This window comes from Leptodactylus fuscus, chromosome 1 (assembly GCF_031893055.1).
Source record: "Leptodactylus fuscus isolate aLepFus1 chromosome 1, aLepFus1.hap2, whole genome shotgun sequence".
NCBI classification, from domain to species: domain Eukaryota; kingdom Metazoa; phylum Chordata; class Amphibia; order Anura; family Leptodactylidae; genus Leptodactylus; species Leptodactylus fuscus.
In genome coordinates, this window is record NC_134265.1 from 65,638,929 (window position 1) to 65,661,842 (window position 22,914).

At 41.8% G+C, this 22,914-nt stretch overlaps 1 protein-coding gene across 5 annotated transcripts in view; it reads right to left on the reverse strand.

The window, feature by feature from the left end:
- Positions 1-22,914, reverse strand: part of MCTP1 (multiple C2 and transmembrane domain containing 1) — a 625,729-nt gene that overhangs the window by 297,153 nt on the left and 305,662 nt on the right. For all 5 annotated transcript variants that reach the window (XM_075271852.1, XM_075271845.1, XM_075271861.1 and 2 more), the window contains one exon: positions 7,763-7,856. In XM_075271852.1, coding sequence (XP_075127953.1) covers positions 7,763-7,856 — 94 coding nt within the window. The remainder of the gene's footprint in view (positions 1-7,762; positions 7,857-22,914) is intronic.

Genomic DNA, 22,914 nt, shown 5'->3' on the forward strand with positions numbered 1-22,914 from the left:
TCCCTCCACCATGAATTGGTCCAAACTGGGCTGGTTAGAGGCTCCCTCCACCATGAATTTGCCCAAACTGGGCTGTTTAGAGGCTCCCTCCACCATGAATTGGTCCAAACTGGGTTTTTTAGAGGCTCCCTCCACCATTAATTGGTCCAAACTGGGCTGGTTAGAGGCTCCCTCCACCATGAATTGGTCCAAACTGGGCTGGTTAGAGGCTCCCTCCACCATGAATTTGCCCAAACTGGGCTGTTTAGAGGCTCCCTCCACCATTAATTGGTCCAAACTGGGCTGGTTAGAGGCTCCCTCCACCATGAATTTGCCCAAACTGGGCTGTTTAGAGGCTCCCTCCACCATGAATTGGTCCAAACTGGGTTTTTTAGAGGCTCCCTCCACCATGAATTGGTCCAAACTGGGCTGGTTAGAGGCTCCCTCCACCATGAATTTCCCAAAACTTGGCTGTTTAGAGGCTCCCTCCACCATGAATTGGTCCAAACTGGGCTGGTTAGAGGCTCCCTCCACCATTAATTGGTCCAAACTGGGGTGGTTAGAGGCTCCCTCCACCATTAATTGGTCCAAACTGGGCTGGTTAGAGGCTCCCTCCACCATTAATTGGTCCAAACTGGGCTGGTTAGAGGCTCCCTCCACCATTAATTGGTCCAAACTGGGCTGTTTAGAGGCTCCCTCCACCATTAATTGGTCCAAACTGGGCTGGTTAGAGGCTCCCTCCACCATGAATTTGCCCAAACTGGGCTGTTTAGAGGCTCCCTCCACCATGAATTGGTCCAAACTGGGTTTTTTAGAGGCTCCCTCCACCATGAATTTGCCCAAACTGGGCTGGTTAGAGGCTCCCTCCACCATGAATTGGTCCAAGCTGGGTTTTTTAGAGGCTCCCTCCACCATGAATTTGCCCAAACTGGGCTGGTTAGAGGCTCCCTCCACCATGAATTGGTCCAAACTGGGCTGGTTAGAGGCTCCCTCCACCATGAATTTGCCCAAACTGGGCTGTTTAGAGGCTCCCTCCACCATTAATTGGTCCAAACTGGGCTGGTTAGAGGCTTCCTCCACCATGAATTTGCCCAAACTGGGCTGTTTAGAGGCTCCCTCCACCATGAATTGGTCCAAACTGGGTTTTTTAGAGGCTCCCTCCACCATGAATTGGTCCAAACTGGGTTTTTTAGAGGCTCCCTCCACCATGAATTGGTCCAAACTGGGCTGGTTAGAGGCTCCCTCCACCATGAATTTCCCAAAACTTGGCTGTTTAGAGGCTCCCTCCACCATGAATTGGTCCAAACTGGGCTGGTTAGAGGCTCCCTCCACCATTAATTGGTCCAAACTGGGGTGGTTAGAGGCTCCCTCCACCATTAATTGGTCCAAACTGGGCTGGTTAGAGGCTCCCTCCACCATTAATTGGTCCAAACTGGGCTGGTTAGAGGTTCCCTCCACCATTAATTGGTCCAAACTGGGCTGTTTAGAGGCTCCCTCCACCATTAATTGGTCCAAACTGGGCTGGTTAGAGGCTCCCTCCACCATGAATTTGCCCAAACTGGGCTGTTTAGAGGCTCCCTCCACCATGAATTGGTCCAAACTGGGTTTTTTAGAGGCTCCCTCCACCATGAATTTGCCCAAACTGGGCTGGTTAGAGGCTCCCTCCACCATGAATTGGTCCAAGCTGGGTTTTTTAGAGGCTCCCTCCACCATGAATTTGCCCAAACTGGGCTGGTTAGAGGCTCCCTCCACCATGAATTGGTCCAAACTGGGCTGGTTAGAGGCTCCCTCCACCATGAATTTGCCCAAACTGGGCTGTTTAGAGGCTCCCTCCACCATTAATTGGTCCAAACTGGGCTGGTTAGAGGCTTCCTCCACCATGAATTTGCCCAAACTGGGCTGTTTAGAGGCTCCCTCCACCATGAATTGGTCCAAACTGGGTTTTTTAGAGGCTCCCTCCACCATGAATTGGTCCAAACTGGGTTTTTTAGAGGCTCCCTCCACCATGAATTTGCCCAAACTGGGCTGGTTAGAGGCTCCCTCCACCATGAATTGGTCCAAGCTGGGTTTTTTTAGAGGCTCCCTCCACCATGAATTGGTCCAAACTGGGCTGGTTAGAGGCTCCCTCCACCATGAATTTCCCAAAACTTGGCTGTTTAGAGGCTCCCTCCACCATGAATTGGTCCAAACTGGGCTGGTTAGAGGCTCCCTCCACCATGAATTTCCCAAAACTTGGCTGTTTAGAGGCTCCCTCCACCATGAATTGGTCCAAACTGGGCTGGTTAGAGGCTCCCTCCACCATTAATTGGTCCAAACTGGGCTGGTTAGAGGCTCCCTCCACCATGAATTGGTCCAAACTGGGTTTTTTAGAGGCTCCCTCCACCATGAATTTGCCCAAACTGGGCTGTTTAGAGGCTCCCTCCACCATGAATTGGTCCAAACTGGGCTGGTTAGAGGCTCCCTCCAAAATGAATTGGTCCAAACTGGGCTGGTTAGAGGCTCCCTCCACCATTAATTGGTCCAAACTGGGCTGGTTAGAGGCTCCCTCCACCATGAATTGGTCCAAACTGGGTTTTTTAGAGGCTCCCTCCACCATGAATTTGCCCAAACTGGGCTGTTTAGAGGCTCCCTCCACCATGAATTGGTCCAAACTGGGCTGGTTAGAGGCTCCCTCCACCATTAATTGGTCCAAACTGGGCTGGTTAGAGGCTCCCTCCACCATGAATTGGTCCAAACTGGGCTGGTTAGAGGCTCCCTCCACCATGAATTTGCCCAAACTGGGCTGTTTAGAGGCTCCCTCCACCATTAATTGGTCCAAACTGGGCTGGTTAGAGGCTCCCTCCACCATGAATTTGCCCAAACTGGGCTGTTTAGAGGCTCCCTCCACCATGAATTGTTCCAAACTGGGTTTTTTAGAGGCTCCCTCCACCATTAATTGGTCCAAACTGGGCTGGTTAGAGGCTCCCTCCACCATGAATTGGTCCAAACTGGGCTGGTTAGAGGCTCCCTCCACCATGAATTTGCCCAAACTGGGCTGTTTAGAGGCTCCCTCCACCATTAATTGGTCCAAACTGGGCTGGTTAGAGGCTCCCTCCACCATGAATTTGCCCAAACTGGGCTGTTTAGAGGCTCCCTCCACCATGAATTGGTGCAAACTGGGTTTTTTAGAGGCTCCCTCCACCATGAATTGGTCCAAACTGGGCTGGTTAGAGGCTCCCTCCACCATGAATTTCCCAAAAATTTGGCTGTTTAGAGGCTCCCTCCACCATGAATTGGTCCAAACTGGGCTGGTTAGAGGCTCCCTCCACCATGAATTTCCCAAAACTTGGCTGTTTAGAGGCTCCCTCCACCATGAATTGGTCCAAACTGGGCTGGTTAGAGGCTCCCTCCACCATTAATTGGTCCAAACTGGGCTGGTTAGAGGCTCCCTCCACCATGAATTGGTCCAAACTGGGTTTTTTAGAGGCTCCCTCCACCATGAATTTGCCCAAACTGGGCTGTTTAGAGGCTCCCTCCACCATGAATTGGTCCAAACTGGGCTGGTTAGAGGCTCCCTCCACCATTAATTGGTCCAAACTGGGCTGGTTAGAGGCTCCCTCCACCATTAATTGGTCCAAACTGGGCTGGTTAGAGGCTCCCTCCACCAAGAATTTGCCCAAACTGGGCTGGTTAGAGGCTCCCTCCACCATGAATTGGTCCAAACTGGGTTTTTTAGAGGCTCCCTCCACCATGAATTTGCCCAAACTGGGCTGGTTAGAGGCTCCCTCCACCATGAATTGGTCCAAACTGGGGTTTTTAGAGGCTCCCTCCACCATGAATTTGCCCAAACTGGGGTGTTTAGAGGCTCCCTCCACCATGAATTTGCCCAAACTCTGCTGGTTAGAGGCTCAATCCACCCTGATTTTCAAAACAAATGTTGGTGCCAACCTCAACTTACTACAAGGGCCAAATTCACTGCTGGTGACAAGCTCTCCTCACTGCAAGTGCCAAATACACATGTTTCAAGGTGTTTTCCTACTGTCAGAGAGGTGGTATTGAGTGTGTAAAGTGTGTAGTTGTTAGGCTGTGATGTTGGGGTAATAGAGGGTCTTTGGTGTGTTAGATGCCCCCAGACATGCTTCCCCTGCTGTCCCAGTGTCATTCCAGAGGTGTTGGCATCATTTCCTGGGGTGTCATAGTGGACTTGGTGACCCTCCAGACACGGATTTGGGTTTCCCCCTTAACGAGTATCTGTTCCCCATAGACTATAATGGGGTTCGAAACCCGTTCGAACACACGAACATTGAGCGGCTGTTCGAATCGAATTTCGAACCTCGAACATTTTAGTGTTCGCTCATCTCTAATCATGTGCACTATTGTTTTAGGAAATGTATTCTAAAAGTTTAGGCATGCTTTATGTGAAATGTTAATATCCACATGTTGGCGTTCTAATGTATCTCAAAACACACTATAGCACGCAAGAATCTGTTGCCAAATCATTCACATATTAAAAAGTATATCCTTAATATGTGTATGTAACTTGGGAAATGTTAATTTATTGGAGAGCTGCTGTTTTTTTCAGCCAGAATAGAGAGTGGTTATAAAGAGCGTCTCTAGTTTTGGAGGACCTATCACTTCTATACACTGCTCAGACAGCTCATTGATTTTAATGGAACAATGTTCAGCATCATTTCACCTCTGGAGGGTTAGTAGACTGCTAGGCTACCCCACAAAATGTATCTTGAGTATTTTATCATCAGCTGACCTTTCTAGCATAAGGGACTGCCAAAGTGGACAAACCCTGTAAGATGGAAAACATGTTTCTATTGTTCCTATCATGGAGTATTAGGTAGCCCACCCTATACGACTGAATTTGCACACGTCTCCTGGACAGGGCGCATCCCAAAGCAGTTATACATGGGTATTTGCATACTGAAGAGCTAAATTATTCTTCGGTGTGTCATTAATATGTGTCTGAGGGTGCACCTGCTAAGAAAATGCGGGGCATTTATAATGAATGCTAAGGCGCTGACCTTTACTGCTTCCGGACAGTAATACCCTGCAACTGACAAAGTTAGATTTTAATTTATCTGCATTAGTGCTATGCTAAAGACAATACTTATCGGGAATTTCTGGTGAGAAATATTGAGGTGTAAGATGATTCAGATAAATGGCTCAATTAATTGAATTGAAGCAGACTCCATAGCACTGAACCAGAGCTGTGAGCTCTTTATTAAAAGCACTGTTCTGTAGCCCATAACCTTGTTCCTTGACTCCTCTCTAGTTTCCAATTTAAACAAGTCCCCATGCGGCCTGCTCTAAAGGCCTTTGTCTCCCTGTCATTGTTAAAAGAGCCGAGGCATCCTGGAAGTGTGAAATCAGAACTCATGAGTTGAACGGTTCCCCCGGGAACGCTGTACTGCTCAGAAGGTCAAAGTCATGGGCTGGACCATCTAAAAGTGTCTGATCGCCAGTCTGTGACACAGCGGGTGGGGGGCAAAGGAGCTAGAACTGAACACATCTTAATTAAAGCCCGCAGACAGCAAAACAGACTGTTTTTAAGTGGGCTGTCAAGAAGGACTTGGATGTAGCTCGGTTAATGAATGTGAATCTGCTAAATGTTAAACCATAAGCTAATAGGGATGTTCGTATGATAATTGTTAAAACAGCAAAATATCTTCTGCTGCTATGTCTTTATTTCATATTACATCCAGATTTCATGCTCTATTTGTTTTAAGGCTTTTGTGCTTTCCATGAGTTTAGAGAAATCTATCTCAATAAAATTTGTTGAAGAGTACCATAAAGCTCGGGATACTAAGTGTCATAGTACCTTTCAGGGATCCAGAAAAGTTCACAAATGTTTAGTCATGCATATGAGAGTAAAACTGTCTGGACTTGCCAATATTGGCAGGACTGTGGGTTGCATATGAAGAACCTGTTGACTGTACCGTGACGGAAAGAGGTATGGGGCATGTTGGATTTGTGTGTTAGAAATCAATGCCAACTATGCCAGAAAATACCGCAGAAGACTGTAAAAGTTTATAAATGCGAGACATTGCCTAGGAAAGTTCACTAAAATGTATTTAGTCTGGATGGAACCAAGCCGTAGACATGATATATTTTGTTAGGAGATTCAGTCAACTCTACTGGGATCTTCATATCTGTAATTTCATGTCTATGGTCCATTATAGACATCTGATCGCCTGCAAGTCCCCCTTGGATTTTAGTTGTCTGTAAAAATCTGGTGTTTTTGGTTTGCATATAGTAATGTATTTTGATAAATGTCATTGCCTTGTTTCGTTAGTGGTTATTGCTTGGAATTTGAACATAATCTATTATCTATACAAAGGGTAGGACGGCATAAAGGTACTTAGAAAAAGCAAATTTATAAAGTCCTTTAAGGTAATTTTACCCAAACGGCAGAATTTCTCCATTTTGTTGACATTTTCCATATATTTGTGCAGTCACTATGAACATCTAGTTTAAAACACTGTAATTCTTCAGATATCCTTTACCTTGTACGGGAAAGATTTATTAATGACTATGAACAAGAATTATGCATAATTTGTGTCAAATATGCCATATACCACATTTATTAATTGTTTTAGACAATAGTCCCATAGACTGGTCCAATCTACGGTAACTTCTTTTTACTGTCAAATCAAATCAAATCAAACAGGCTTTATTGGCATGTCCGAATAGATATTTGGCATTGCCAAAGCTAGTAAAGTTGGGGGGGGGGGTTGGAGTCGGGGGGTGGGAGTGGTGGGTATGGGGGTTGGGGTGGTTGATTTGGGATATAACAGTCTATGGGGTCTCATCTTCCTCTTAGTTGGTGATCGCTATATGGGGAGGTGAGGTGGGTGGTTTGGGGTATACCAGTCCATGGGGTCTCATCTACCTCTAGTTTGGTGACAGCCGGACACGTATTGGGCAGCGATACTGTGTTCATGCACAACAAATAAAGGAGAAAGGATGGTCTGGACCCCATTTTACTGAACAGTGGGGTATCTACTGATGCGATAGCTATCACCTATCCATTTTATAGATGATAGCTTTTGATTATGTGACAACCCTTTTAAGCACAGAAGAGTGGACCACAACAGGTGTGTGTGTGTGTGTGGGGGGGGGGGCTAAACATCAAGTTTTCACTTCTTTACCTATGATCTCTTCATAAGGCTACTTTTTTTTTCTACTTGGGTTTCCATATTACAGCCCACAGAATAAGCAGTAATTTGAGTTGGCTACTAATATGGATCCCGAAAATTGAACAGCAGTAGGCCTTGAACCATGTCCAAAACATTGAAAGGACATACATCCCAAACATCATCACTAACATGTACCAAGACTTCGCGAGAAGCCCAACAATACAGTTCCTATGAAATTAACACATTTTACTATTTTTTGATAATGGAAAGTCCCTCATTTAATATTCATCACAACAAGAATATGTTGTCTATTATTCCAAATGAGTGTATCAGGATAGGGATTAACAAATAATAGACCCTGGAAGGGCCCATGGTATATCTGTGGAAGCCTGACATAATTATTCTACACAATCCATGAAGACATGAATTTAATTAATCTCACAACCACCATCTCCAACAAACCTGCAAAAACACCAGTGAAAACTTGTCACCTTTTCTTCTGTCATTGTGGTATTGTATGTGCCCCAGAAGTAAAATGTAAGAAATACGTGTCATGGAATCACAACTAAACACTTCACTCACATAGTTCCCTTATTTTAATTAATGGCTGCTTGGAGAGTACATATTAATCTTGTAGAAATCTCACGGCTTCTTACCTGTGACATCAGCTGCCATCAATCCCTCTGCTCTTATGACTTTCACTTGAAGGAAACCCACATCATTAAAATTGCTGAAGGACCTCATAAGACTCTGTAATAAACACAAGACATGCATTACCTATTCACATAGGTAATAATACTATATTACTTTGGTGTATATACTAAATAAATAAACCAGTATTGTCAATATGACATGATATTTCATCTAAAACATTACATCCTAAAGATTATTTTATCTCACGGGGCTATAAAAGTGTTTAACAGGGGTTGACTGGCAAAAAATATTAATTAAAAGTACCCAGAAGGCTGTAGGAAAAAAATCATATGGAGATCCCCACAAATCTGTTTCCAGCACTGTCCAGTCCTTGTTGGACCTAACTTCCTGGTATCTCCCTACACACAAGAAATGCCTCATGAATTCGGCTCATCCAATCACTGGCTACGGCTAGGTTCACACCTGCGCCTGGTCTCCACCGAGGAAATCCGTTCCCTATTCCGCTTTAAAAATGCGGAGAGAAAAGTCCTGCAAGCAGCGCTTTTCTATCTGCAAACCTAGCAGAAACCCACAGATCCCATAGGCTATATTGGAATCCATGGATTTCTGAAGGTAACTGTTTTTTTTTTTTTGTTTTTTTTTAAATGTAGACTGTGAGTCCCACATAGAGCTCACAATGTACATTTTTCCCTATCATTATGTCTTTTTTTTTTAATATGGGATGGAAATCCATGCAAACATGGGGAGAACATACAAACTCCTTGCAGATGGTTTTATGCCCTTGGTGGGATTTGAACACCAGGACTCCAGTGCTACAGGGCTGCAGTGCTAACCACTGAGCCACCGTGTGGCCCCAGTAACTGCTTTTTTTAAGCATATTAGGTTTAAATTTGGGGAGTCCATAAGTGGACCCCCAAACAGAAACCTGAATGAAGTTGTGACTCTAGCGTAAGGCAAGTTATTAATGTAGGCAGAAATGAGTCTTATCTCCAGGCATTACCAAAAGACAACAGGAAGTAAAAAACAGCAGGAAGAAGGGATCGGTAAGACAGGAGTACGACTTTTCATCTCTTCCTACAGCCCACTGGATACTTTTAATCATAATTTTTTTCTTGCTGCACAACCAGTGCAGACCTAATAAACCCATGCACACCTATTTGCTCTAAGGCCTCGTTCACATCTGCGTTGGTAATTCCGTCTGGGGGAGTCCGCATGGGGACCCCCCGAACGGAATACCGAACGCAGATATAAACGAAGGGTAATGTAACCAGTAAACAAAGCCAGTGTGTAGTCTAATCCTCCTCTACGATCTATACTGGGGAGTTGATATAACACATGACAAGCTCTGCATAGGAACTTTATATACAAAATGATTTAGTATTGAACACTGTATGAGCAATTGCTACATTTTTAGATGCAGTGAAGCAATCAAAAAGTTACAAAAGTTTATTTACCTTCTAAGCAAGGGAACAAAAGTTTTTGGCAAAGGAAAAAAGATCTTAGATTTTTTTTAAAACTTCAAATATTTTTTGTTGTTGCTGTAAAAAGTATCCAGTAAATTTATATAAGATATTCTATACTGTTATTCTTGTTTTTATCTGAAAGCTAATGAATATGTAAGACATCGTCCAAGGTCAGCCAAGCTGAGAAAAATTACCAGGATAAAGAACAGACAGGTTCTTGGCTTAAAAGTCCTCACTCGTAAATGTCACATACAAAAAGGCCTGATGAAATTATTTTTAATTAAAATAAAATAAAAAACCTCCATATATAAACTTCACATAACATGCATTTGTTACAGGTGAGTTACATTTGTCACTGGTTTGGATGTGCACCATGATATTCACTGTCTAAAGCTGGGGCCCTACGTTATGAAAATGCAACATTTTATATGACCGGCAAAGTTTCTGGCTATTCCCATCCACACATTCCAGAAAAAATCTGCAGTGGAAAACTGCGATTTGAAAAACACTTGTGTTTTTGAACATCGCAGCATGTCAATTATACATACAGAAGTGCTGGCGTTTATTGTATAGTTATTATAGGGGGTGGAAACTTTCTGTGAAAACCACTATGGAAAAAATGCAATGCACTTCCACCACGGTCTTTTTTTTGGCTGCAGCTCACTACGTGAGCTTAAAAGGATTTTACAACCCCATGAAAGTTTTTATAATCTGCTTAAATTTGAAAATGTAGCAAAAAAGGGAAATACCTTAAAAATGCCCTGCTATTTCCATAACAGTGATTCCTTCTCCACCACAGTGGCTGCAAAAGTGACCTAAGGTTAGGAGTACACGTTGCTTTTGAACGTGACTTTTCGCAATCACAGGCTGCAACTTCTAGTTACAAAAAAAAAAATTCAAACACTGCATGATTTTCTTTTTTGCCCACTAGAGGTTGCGGTCGCAACAACCTTGGGGTCACAATGAGACTACATTCACTTATATTAGTGAAGGAGTTGCAGGGCAACACAGCTTTCTTTATTTAAGTGATGGGAATCACCACCAAAGTTGGTTAGTAGTAGAGATGAGCGAACACTAAAATGTTCGAGGTTCGAAATTCGATTCGAACAGCCGCTCACTGTTCGAGTGTTCGAATGGGTTTCGAACCCCATTATAGTCTATGGGGAACATAAACTCGTTAAGGGGGAAACCCAAATTCGTGTCTGGAGGGTCACCAAGTCCACTATGACACCCCAGGAAATGATACCAACACCCTGGAATGACACTGGGACAGCAGAGGAAGCATGTCTGGGGGCATAAAAGTCACTTTATTTCATGGAAATCCCTGTCAGTTTGCGATTTTCGCAAGCTAACTTTTCCCCATAGAAATGCATTGGCCAGTGCTGATTGGCCAGAGTACGGAACTCGACCAATCAGCGCTGGCTCTGCTGGAGGAGGCGGAGTCTAAGATCGCTCCACACCAGTCTCCATTCAGGTCCGACCTTAGACTCCGCCTCCTCCGGCAGAGCCAGCGCTGATTGGCCAAAGGCTGGCCAATGCATTCCTATGCGAATGCAGAGACTTAGCAGTGCTGAGTCAGTTTTGCTCAACTACACATCTGATGCACACTCGGCACTGCTACATCAGATGTAGCAATCTGATGTAGCAGAGCCGAGGGTGCACTAGAACCCCTGTGCAAACTCAGTTCACGCTAATAGAATGCATTGGCCAGCGCTGATTGGCCAATGCATTCTATTAGCCCGATGAAGTAGAGCTGAATGTGTGTGTTAAGCACACACATTCAGCACTGCTTCATCACGCCAATACAATGCATTAGCCAGTGCTGATTGGCCAGAGTACGGAATTCGGCCAATCAGCGCTGGCTCTGCTGGAGGAGGCGGAGTCTAAGGTCGGACCTGAATGGAGACTGGTGTGGAGCGATCTTAGACTCCGCCTCCTCCAGCAGAGCCAGCGCTGATTGGCCGAATTCCGTACTCTGGCCAATCAGCGCTGGCCAATGCATTCTATTAGCCCGATGAAGTAGAGCTGAATGTGTGTGCTTAGCACACACATTCAGCTCTACTTCATCGGGCTAATAGAATGCATTGGCCAATCAGCGCTGGCCAATGCATTCTATTAGCTTGATGAAGCAGAGTGTGCACAAGGGTTCAAGCGCACCCTCGGCTCTGATGTAGCAGAGCCGAGGGTGCACAAGGGTTCAAGTGCACCCTCGGCTCTCCTACATCAGAGCCGAGGGTGCGCTTGAACCCTTGTGCAGCCTCAGCTCTGCTACATCAGAGCCGAGGGTGCGCTTGAACCCTTGTGCACACTCTGCTTCATCAAGCTAATAGAATGCATTGGCCAGCACTGATTGGCCAGAGTACGGAATTCGGCCAATCAGCGCTGGCCAATGCATCCCTATGGGAAAAAGTTTATCTCACAAAAATCACAATTACACACCCGATAGAGCCCCAAAAAGTTATTTTTAATAACATTCCCCCCTAAATAAAGGTTATCCCTAGCTATCCCTGCCTGTACAGCTATCCCTGTCTCATAGTCACAAAGTTCACATTCTCATATGACCCGGATTTGAAATCCACTATTCGTCTAAAATGGAGGTCACCTGATTTCGGCAGCCAATGACTTTTTCCAATTTTTTTCAATGCCCCCAGTGTCGTAGTTCCTGTCCCACCTCCCCTGCGCTGTTATTGGTGCAAAAAAGGCGCCAGGGAAGGTGGGAGGGGAATCGAATTTTGGCGCACTTTACCACGCGGTGTTCGATTCGATTCGAACATGGCGAACACCCTGATATCCGATCGAACATGTGTTCGATAGAACACTGTTCGCTCATCTCTAGTTAGTAGCCTTAGCCTTACTGGTTTGGACAAGACTGGGGCATAATAAATCACTGGCATAAGAGCAACCGAGGGTTGATAGTAATAGCATTACTTATTTTATTTTAGAATATTTCAATTCAGTTCACAAAATTTTTTATGGCATTGTAAACCCCTTTGAACTTTGGAAAACCTGTGATATGTATATGATGTTTATAGCTTGTCATATCATCCCTGAAACTGCCACTACATGCCCAGGAATTATTACTGCTGAGAAAGACACTAAATACCAGTTACCGTAGTTATAAAAAGTCTCAAAGTACTTCACAATATTACAATTCATTTTGTAAAATACTTCTAAAGCACTTTTATATATCATAATTTTTGTTCTATTATGTTACAAATATGTCCTTTGTTTTAGCAAGTATTGCTTTACAAACTATGGTACGTGTCTCCTAAGGGCTACATGTGACAGGTATAGAGGGCACATGTTGGACATCCAAGGCACAAACAGTATCCTGTATTATCTGGGTAAAGTATTGTCTCCTCCATATATCTCTGATCTAATGTCACACTACCTGCCCACACGTAACCTCAGATTCTCCAAAGACCTCCTACTCTGCTCTACTCTCATCTGCTCCTCACACAACCGTCTCCAAGATTTCTCTTGTGCATCCCTCATACTCTGGAACTCCTTACCAAGACACATAAGACTGACCCCCATAATCACAGGCTTCAAGAAGGCCCTGAAGACTCATCTATTCAGTAAGGCCTACAACCTCCAATAACACTACTGTCAACACACCACCTTCTGTCTCTACCCTTCTTCCCTCATAGATTGTAAGCCCTCACGGGCAGAGTCCTCTACCCCACTGTGCCAGTCGGTCACTGTTAGTATCATATCTGTTTGTACATTTTGGGTACTGTACATGAACTCTCAAATGTAAAGCACCATGGAATTAATTGTGCTATATAAATAAACAATACTACTACTCAGTGGCGTAACTAGAAATGGGCCCCGTGGTGAACTTTTGACATGCCCCCCCCCCCCCCCCCCCGATGCTAAAGACCTCGACCAACTGACCCCTGCGCACACTATAATATCCTATATTGGCCCCTGAACACAGTATTATGTCCCATAGTGGCCCCAGTACACAGTATTATGTCCCCATAGTGGCCCCAGTACACAGTATTATGTCCCCATAGTGGCCCCAGTACACAGTATTATGTCCCCATACTGGACCCAGTACACAGTATTATGTCCCATAGTGGCCCCAGTACACAGTATTATGTCCCCATAGTGGACCCAGTACACAGTATTATGTCCCATTGTGGACACTCATGAACAATTATTATACTCTGGGGTCTTTTCAGACCCCTGTAGTATAATAATCAGAGACCCAGAGGGATACAAACAATAAACTACTGTTACTTACCTATCTCCCAACTCCCCTGCATTCTCCGTCGTTGTCGGCCATCTTCCGGGATGTCATGTGACCGGAGCCCTGCGTCGCAGGTCATATGATGTCACGCAAGTAGGCTGAAGCCTGCCCAGAGTATGCAGAGGTAAGTAACACAGTTTTTTTATGTTATCTTACCTCTCCCTGGCCTCCGATCGTTATACTCGGGGGTCCAAAAAGACCCTCGAGTATAAAGGTCGTTGTGGGGCCCACGCTGTCACATACCAATCCCGGCCCCTGGCAGGATCGTTAAGTATATAGGGCCCGTTATCAGCTGGAGTAACTCCAGCCGGCAATGGCCTAATATATATATATATATATATATATATATATATATATATATATATATCAGTAGCGGCTGTCGCCGGGCCCCTAATATCCCGGGCCCTGTGGCAGCTGCCTCTGCTGCTACGGCGTGGGTTACGCCAATGCTACTACTACTACTAATAATAATAATAATGATAAAATAAAACTATTGGAGCTTTGTTTGGGCATTTTATAGTGGCATTTTGTGCACTACATTCAAGTATTAATTGAACTTTGTAACTACATTATTTGGGCATAATTTTCCATTTTGTCTCTGTACAATTTTACTACATTTATTTTTTCTAATACAGATTCGTTTCTAATTGAATGATGTGAAATGACCAAGATAAAAAAAAAATCCCATGATTTTGTGATACTCTGCTGGGGGTTTCTATGCAATATGGGAAAATGCAAGATGCAAGAAGTTGTGATCAAGTATTACATATGTATCAACAGAGATTGGAGTCCTTAACTATATTTCTAGAATAGTGGGATGGCCAGGTCATGTTCAATATCTTTACTGGGTTTTGAAAAATATTTTATAACAAGAGACATATCAGAACAGTTTTCTATCATTTAAAAGCAAAGAATACTTGAATATTAGCACAAATCATCTTCCAAGGAGTTACACGAAAAAACCTTAGGCCAAGAAAGTTGATTTACTGTAAGTTGTGAAACAAAATAGCCAGTCTTGGCATTAAAAGTCATGAGAATAGAATTTTAGAATTTTAATGACCAAGACCTTGAATATATTTTTGACACCAAAAAAGGTTAAAGGGCATCATACATATATGTGTCCATTTTCTTTACCCACGATGTAGGCGACAAACCGAAAAGAAAGAAAAAATGTCCCCAAATTAGTATTCCTGTGCTTCCTTACATTTCTGGATCATAATATGTTAAGTATGCCATTGTGCCAGTGAAAATAGTAGTTTTGGATTGTAAAATGATCAATAAAAATGTTATGGAGGTAAAGAGCAGCCCATGATTTTATTAATAATATGAGAGAGCTGACAGTCACAGCACACCATGATATTAACATTATACGTCCCAAGTGAATGCTCCCTGTTTACAGTGAAGATATGACCTTGGTTTTCCGAGATGAGAAATTATTAAGCTAGGTATATTCCCCTATGTGTATTAATATGATATTTCTTTATATAAAAAAGTATTTATGGGCCCTGTTAACTTTCAATCTTTTTACATTTGTTTATTTTTCACGCGGAGTCTCAGAGGTGGTTAAATGAAAATCGGCTTCTACGTTGACACAGAGAAAGAGGTTTTGAATGTTAGAATAATGACTTTAGGAATTACGGCCCATGAAGGTTTATTTATTACCATTACCAACAACACAATACACATTAGCTTTAATTTTTAACCATGTACTAAGGCTACTGAGATTTGTATGATGAGCCATACCTTTTAAGCTACATTTGTCTCCTGTGCTTTATTACACACGTGACTGACCTAGAATATATACATAGCATTGAATGGAATAAACAGTCTTGTACCTGTTGCTTTTAAAGCACCACAATATTCTACAACACTGACTTGTACAGTCTATGAAGCCGGCTCCGTCTACTAAAAACAGATTGTTGCAGAGCTCCACCAATCTTCAATTAGTGACCTATCCTAATTGTCAGGAGTCATGAAGTTTCGTTAGACCTGGTACACATCTGTGTTCGGGGAGCCCGCTTCCGGACCCTCCAAGCAGAATACCAAACGCATTAAAAAGTGGTGAGCAATGAAAGCACATGGACTCCATAGACTGTAATGGAGTCCGTGTGTTTTCCGTGCGGTGTCCGCACATATCATGCAGACATGAACTACTTTCCTCTCTGCATGACTCATGGGGGCACTGCACAGAAAACACACGGATTCCATTATAGTTTATGGGGTCCATGTGCTTTCATTGCTCACCGCTTTTTAATGCATTCGTTATTCCATTCAGGAGGGTCCCCAAGCGGACTCCCCGAACGGAATACTGAAGGCAGATGTGAACCAGGCCTTATACTTTACTACATGTATACATAATGCTGCATAACTGTCAGTTTATTTTGTACCTAGAACATTGTAGCACAACACACTGTAACAGTAATGTAAATACAACAATCCATCAGGAACTTCAAAATGATACTTCCGAAAATTATTTAGTTTTAATGTTATGGATGATTAATGTATCTAATGGAAAAGAGTAATACACCATTTAATATAATCCTCCAATGAAGGAGGCTAACAAACAAATACAAACCCTCTGTCTCTCTTATACATACAGTGGATAGAGTCAGAAGCAGACAGCTCCATTCACTGTGTATTGGCTGTTCCTATTGATGCTCATATCCCATTCAAGCAAATGGAAACTGAGCTGTAGAAACCTGGCAATAATACTATACAGTGAATGGAGCCATCTACTTCAACTGCATACTGTAGTTCCAGCATTAGTGGCTGCCTGGCAGAATCCACTATGCAAAGACCTAAAGACTCTAAGAGATGGGAACCATGGAACAACTATACTGTACAACATACAACATAACCCTTAACAACAATAGATAAAATAATATTACATGTGCCCAATAGAAATGGTATCCATGTTTATAACATTTGGCAAGAACATCAGTGGGGGTCTTAGTGCTGAGACCTTACTAGTCAATGATGCAAAGGGACAGAAGTGGTTTGTAGGAAAACAAATTTGTATATGGTCTTGTTGAAAGCGTATGGCCGATCTAATGCTAATCCTGCCTACCCCAAGAAAAAAGTCACGGATTTACATCTCGCATTCAAAATGTTTGACATGTCATAATGACATGCCAACATCACAGTGCCAACATCATAATAGGGTATTGGAACATCATAATGTGACATTGTGACATCACACTGGGGCATAACGGGCATTACAATTGGACAAAATGACATCACAATGGGGAACTATAATATTAGACAACAGTGGAAAGGAACACACCATGAATGTGAGATGAAAATGTAATATTAAAGGGCTAAATGGAAAAGTATACTACTACTACTACTACTACTACTACTACTATTATTACTACCACTACTACTATTACTACCACTACCACTACTTCTACTACTGTGGCTACTACTACAACTACTACTACTATTATTACTACCACTACCACTACTACTACTACTATTACTACCACTACTACTACTACTATTACTACCACTACTACTATTACTACTTCTACTATTGTGGCTACTACTACTACTACCACTACTACTACTACTACTACTTTTACTACCACTACTACTACTACTACTACTACTACTACTACCACTATATATATTAGTCATATATAACATACTAGCAAACATTGACTTTATAGAATATGTCATTTGTTCAGCTTCCTAATTTCTTAGTCAAAATAGAGAGCAGTTATAAAGAGTGTCTCTTGTTCTGGAGGACTTGTCCTGCCCACGAAACACTTACCTTACACTGATTTGAATGGGCTCTGTGTAATGCTTATTTTCCCCTGTGGTGGCAGTGCAGGGAAAATGAACACTGAATCCCAGGATTCACAATAGATTACAAATCACTAGAGGTCCCGAAAGGGAATTGCTTTGTGATTTGATTATTGTCAATGGACTCTTCTAAGAAGTAAGGACTGTCTAAAGTGGAGAACCCCATTAATGTATGAAATACATTGCTCTTCAAAAAAAAACAAAAAACTACAACAATAAACATTATAATTGTAGTATAAAGGATTGACCAAAACAAAATATGATCATGAAAAGTAGTACAGTTACTATAGTGTTAAGATTATATTATATATATATATATATATATATATATATATGCTTTTATATACGATCAAATAGTGCTTTATCTGTGAAACAACCAGAAAAATTGTATTCCTTTTAACAGCTTGCATTTAATTAATGTGCATTACTATCTCTGTGCAGAATTATTATGAAAATGCAGATCCAAGCCCTATGTGTTGCCTCTTCCAGCAGCCCACTCATTTTCATAGGAGTGACCTGGAAATGAACTGCCGCTCTGCTCTAAACTCTTTGAAGTTTCCCTCTGTATTCACCCGGGAGTTTGTAAGACAACAGAAACCAGGGGCTCATAAATGTCTCTTCCTATTAACTCCACGCCTGACACAAAGGTGACTAGATTTCAAGTGTCGGGATGCAAGTTCATAATCTGAAACTCATAATAAAAAATTCATAAATCTGTTTATGTATTAATAAAAGAATACCATAATTAATAATAATAATAATAATAATAATAATAATAATACTTCATCAGTAAAATGTAGTATACAGGTCACATTAATAATAGCCACTCTGTCCAGCTTCAATCAGTTTACTAAATTGGGTTTTCTGTGCTAAAAAGTATTGATGATTGGTCATCAATATCATATCATGTGGGTCTGCACCTGTATCCTCACCTGTGTTCTTAGCAGCTGATGCACAGAGAATGGAGCAGAAAGCAGACAGCTTTGTCAACTATGTAGTGGCCAGATTAGGTACTGCAGATAAGTTCTGATTTTCTTGATTGGAACTTAAGTTGCAGTGACTCTGTTCAGACTCTACAAAAAGAACAAATTCTCAGATGCTGAAAACGGGTGATCAGTGGTGGTTGAATGTGTTAGACCCACAATGATCTGTTATTGATGATCTGTCCTAAGGATAGCTCTTTAGAGAGGACCTTTCAATATCTGGAGCACATGCGGATTTATATACGCTGAAAAGCCCACAGTGCGCTAAATTCAGCGCACTATCGGCTTTCTCGTTCTGTGCCCCTGGTGAAGAGCAATTGGTGCCAGTACCGTAGCTCTTCACTGTCAGAAGGGCATTTCTCACAGTCAGGAACGCCCTTCCTCACAGCAGCATCTATAGCGCTGTACTGTTGACTTTCTAGCAGTGTATTACACCGCATGTGCCCCAGATGGTGAAAGGTGAAAGGTGTAATATTTAAAGCCCATTAAACTGTATATTATCTGTCTGGTTTAAATTTTGTGCAGTCAAAACCATTGGACACGTTTTCATGATTTACAGACATAAAATCTGAAGAAAACTGAGTAAAATTACTATAGTGTTAAGATTTATATATATATATATATCTTTATATAGGATCAAATAATGCTTTATCTGTGAAACAACCAGAAAAATTGTATTACAGCGGAGCATTATAATATGTGGGGCCGCTGGAGAGCATACTGTGTGGTTTCACTGTGGGTTGCATAATATACTGTGTGGGGCTGCTGTAGAGCATTAAACTGTGGGAGTGGCTCTGGGGAGCATATATACTGTGTGGGGCCACTGTGGCATATTATACTGTAGGGGGGCTCTGGGAAGCATATTATATGATGTGGGGTTCCTTCACTATTTATATCGTACAGTATCTGTTTTATAGCAGCTGTGGAACATTATTACAGACTATAATTACAGGCACGATCACCATAAAACTACTAAATAAAAAATACTGTACAATATGAATAGCAGAGGGATCATGGTGCTTGCAAAATCAGGAAGGGTGCGGGTGTTGGACCCCAACTGATCTCTTAGACTGTTAGGAGCGCACATAGCACACATCTTCCAACATCTTTTACATGGCGGGTGCTGCGCTACTCATTCACTCACTTTATTTTTGATAACTGCAGTCACAATGCCCCACTGTTCTGACATAGAATCCATTGTGATATTACAAAACCCACTGTGATGTCACAATGCCCCATTGTCATGTCTTATAATACATCATAATGTTACAATTTCCCACTCTGAAGTCTCAATATCTCACTGCAATGTCACAATGACCCATTTTGATATTATTGTGATGTCCCTTTGTTCTATAATACATAGAACCTGTTCCATGTAATGTCACAAAAACGGTTGCACTATCATAACACCCTACTATGATGTCATTGAAATTTCATTGTCCTATTGTGATGTCATACACTCAAATGTGATGTCACAATGCCTCAATGTGACATCACAATACCCTATTTTGAAGCCCTCTCATGTGATGCCACAATTTCCCACTGTGATGTCAGAAGGTCCCAGTGGGACAATGCCCTGACATGACTTCACAATACCCAACTGTGATGTCATATAACCCACTGTGAAGTCATAATGATGTGCTGTCTTCTCACTATGCCCCATTAAGATGTCAAAATGATTAATTGTGATGCTACAGAACCTATTGTGATGTGACATTGTGTTGCCACATTGCTCTATTATGATGTCATACAACCTATTGTAAAGTCATAATGTTCCATTGTGATGTCAAGAGTCCATTGTAATTTCACAATACCCCATCGTAATGTAACAAAGCCCATTGGGATTTTACAGTGACACATGTTGATGTCACAATATTCTATTATGATGTCAACTCAATGTCAGAGAGCTCACTGTGATTTCACAATTCCCCATTGTGATGTAAGTATGCCCACTGCGATGTCATTATTGTGAAGCCACAGAGACCATAGTGATTTCACAATGCCCCACTATGATGTCACGATCTCCCATTTTTTATACAATACCCTGTCGTGATGGCACAATGCCCCATGGTGATGTTACGACTCCTCATTGTGATGTAATTTCACCCCTTTATGATGTCACAATACCCCACTAAGTTGGCACAATGTTTTATTGTAATATCATAGAATCCACTGTGCAGTCACAATTCCCAACTTTGATGTGCCAGAGCCCACTGGGATTTCACAATTTTTCATTATGAATTCACAATGCCTCACTGCGATGACATAATGTCCCCTTGTGATATCACAATGTACCTTTGTCATGATGCAATAGTTCAAACTGTTGTCACATAACCTATTGTGATGGCACAATGCCCCACTATGATATCATAATGCCCATTCTGATGCTAAGAAAACCCCACTGTCAGGTCACACTGTCCTAGTGTGATGTTACAAGGGCCATTATGATGTCACAATGCCATAGTGTGATGCCATGGAGCCTATTGTAATTTCCATGCTCCGCCTCTCCTAAACTGAATTTCAGAGGTGTAAGATTAATGTGAAGCACCTGGACCAAATATAAAATCTGTACCAAATCTATAGAATGTACTGTTTACAGCAATGATCAACTCATATTGGGAAAAGACACCATATGGGCCCCTTAAGGTTCCTCAGCCCCCCCTCAATTACATGCCTGCATTTAGAAAAATCCATTCTCCAGGTTAGAAGATCTCCAAAAACCGTGTGATTTCTGTCTTACAGATAACTGTATTATAGCCCTTTTACTTGTTTTTTTTCCACTTTTAGTTGCTCCGAGCCTAACCATTCGAAAATAGAAATCCTCATGAATTATATAATTAATAGCATCATCTCAAATTAAACCGCGACGCAAAAATACAACATTGTTTACAACGCTGTATCTTGGCGTGTGAGAGATATTAAACAAATGCAAAGCATGCCGCAACAGACATAACCATTTTTATTGGCAAGATGTTAAAAAGTTAATGAAAAAGTATTACACATAGAGACTGCAATGTGTTTGGGACAGGGATTTATTATGGGCTTATTACTATACTGTGCACTGGTAGGATTGCATAATAATAAATATGTATTAACTTCTGTACAGAGTAAGCACCCATAATAAACTCTCAGCTTTGTAATAAGCAAATATAAATGCTAGATTATCATAAATACCTGGCTCTACAGAGCAATTTGTTATCAGAATTTGTGATGTGTTATTTATGAATATTGTCATCAGGAAAGGAAAAAAAAAATCTGGATGTTTTCCTGGGACTAGAAAATAATACCACTGCATAGGAATCTATGATTTGCTGTGAATTTGTTCTTCCTTCAAAAGATGGGAAAAAATTGAAATGCTCCAGAGATGAGCCCTCTTTATTTTTTTTAATGAAAGGCTGTATAATATATTTTCTGTATGGTTGCTGCAGCTGTCAAAGAGAGAGCCTCGGCTCAGCTCCATTATGGGAGACGCAATACCCGGTCCTATGGCATTGAGATCCACCGAGGGGCCAGTGCTGATTGACAGCTTGTCACTATGACGTCTTATTCCATCTCTGTTATGGAGAAAATTAATGTCACACCAGCAGCCTTATGACTCGCTGTCATCTTAGAAGCGCTCACCTTTTATCAATGCTCTAAATAACATTTCAAGCCCATCGTCTCGCAGTGGACAATCCGGTCAAGGGACATTAAATCGGATGACTGTGAAATGTCATAATAGAAATCGAATGCTAACAACTTCTTTTTCTAAACTAGCTCCTACGGTTTTTAAACTGTGACAAGGGGAACCAAGGGTTCAGCACTCCCGTTCTGAAAAGGTCACACAATCTCTCTTGGTCTGCTAGCCATTAGCGGACCTTATCCTTGAAGGAAAAAAAAAAAGCTTGTATAATCTTTTTAGGCATTTTATATTAGCCATTCAGGATATATGTCCATTTAATTTGCAGGGCTCCAACTTTCAGCTTCCAATAGGCTAAACAGCCCTAATCTTGTCTTGTCGGAAGACTTTACGATCGAGATGTAGGGTCAACTCATTATCTGTCTTATCCATGAACTTGTAGATTTGTGCGTCGCGAAGAGGGAAAGTCATACATAAATACATTTTAGTTTGTAGTGGCTTGATCGCTTCTATAGGTTTCTATAAATGACATTGGGCTAGGGGAAGAAAGAAACAGATAAAACAGACAATCGATAGAAATGATGGCAATTGTGTAATTATTGTAAGAGGCTTAGCCATCTGTTGCCGCTCTTTAGTACAGTATCTATGGGTCATTGGCCACAGAAAAAAATATGGCAATTATAATCGAGGCAAACTAACAGCACAAACACTCGCAACAAAGGTGCCTTGAGTGACCTGTACAAGTGTCTGCAAATGTTACATCTTTTCATAAATGATCCTTCTTATTTTTCTTATGCATGTTGCCATGTCTGTGTACACAAGATGAAAACTGAATAGAAGAGGGAAAAAAAATTAAAATGAAGAAAATCCAAGGAGAACTGATTTTATGTACCCTGGACTATTATATCTAACTTTGAAAATCGCCTATAAAAATAAATTGGTTTCATCCCCATTGAGAATATCTGGCTATTCAGTTTTATCATTTAAACTTTGCTTATTACAAAAATTAAACTGAGACATTCTGTAGTTA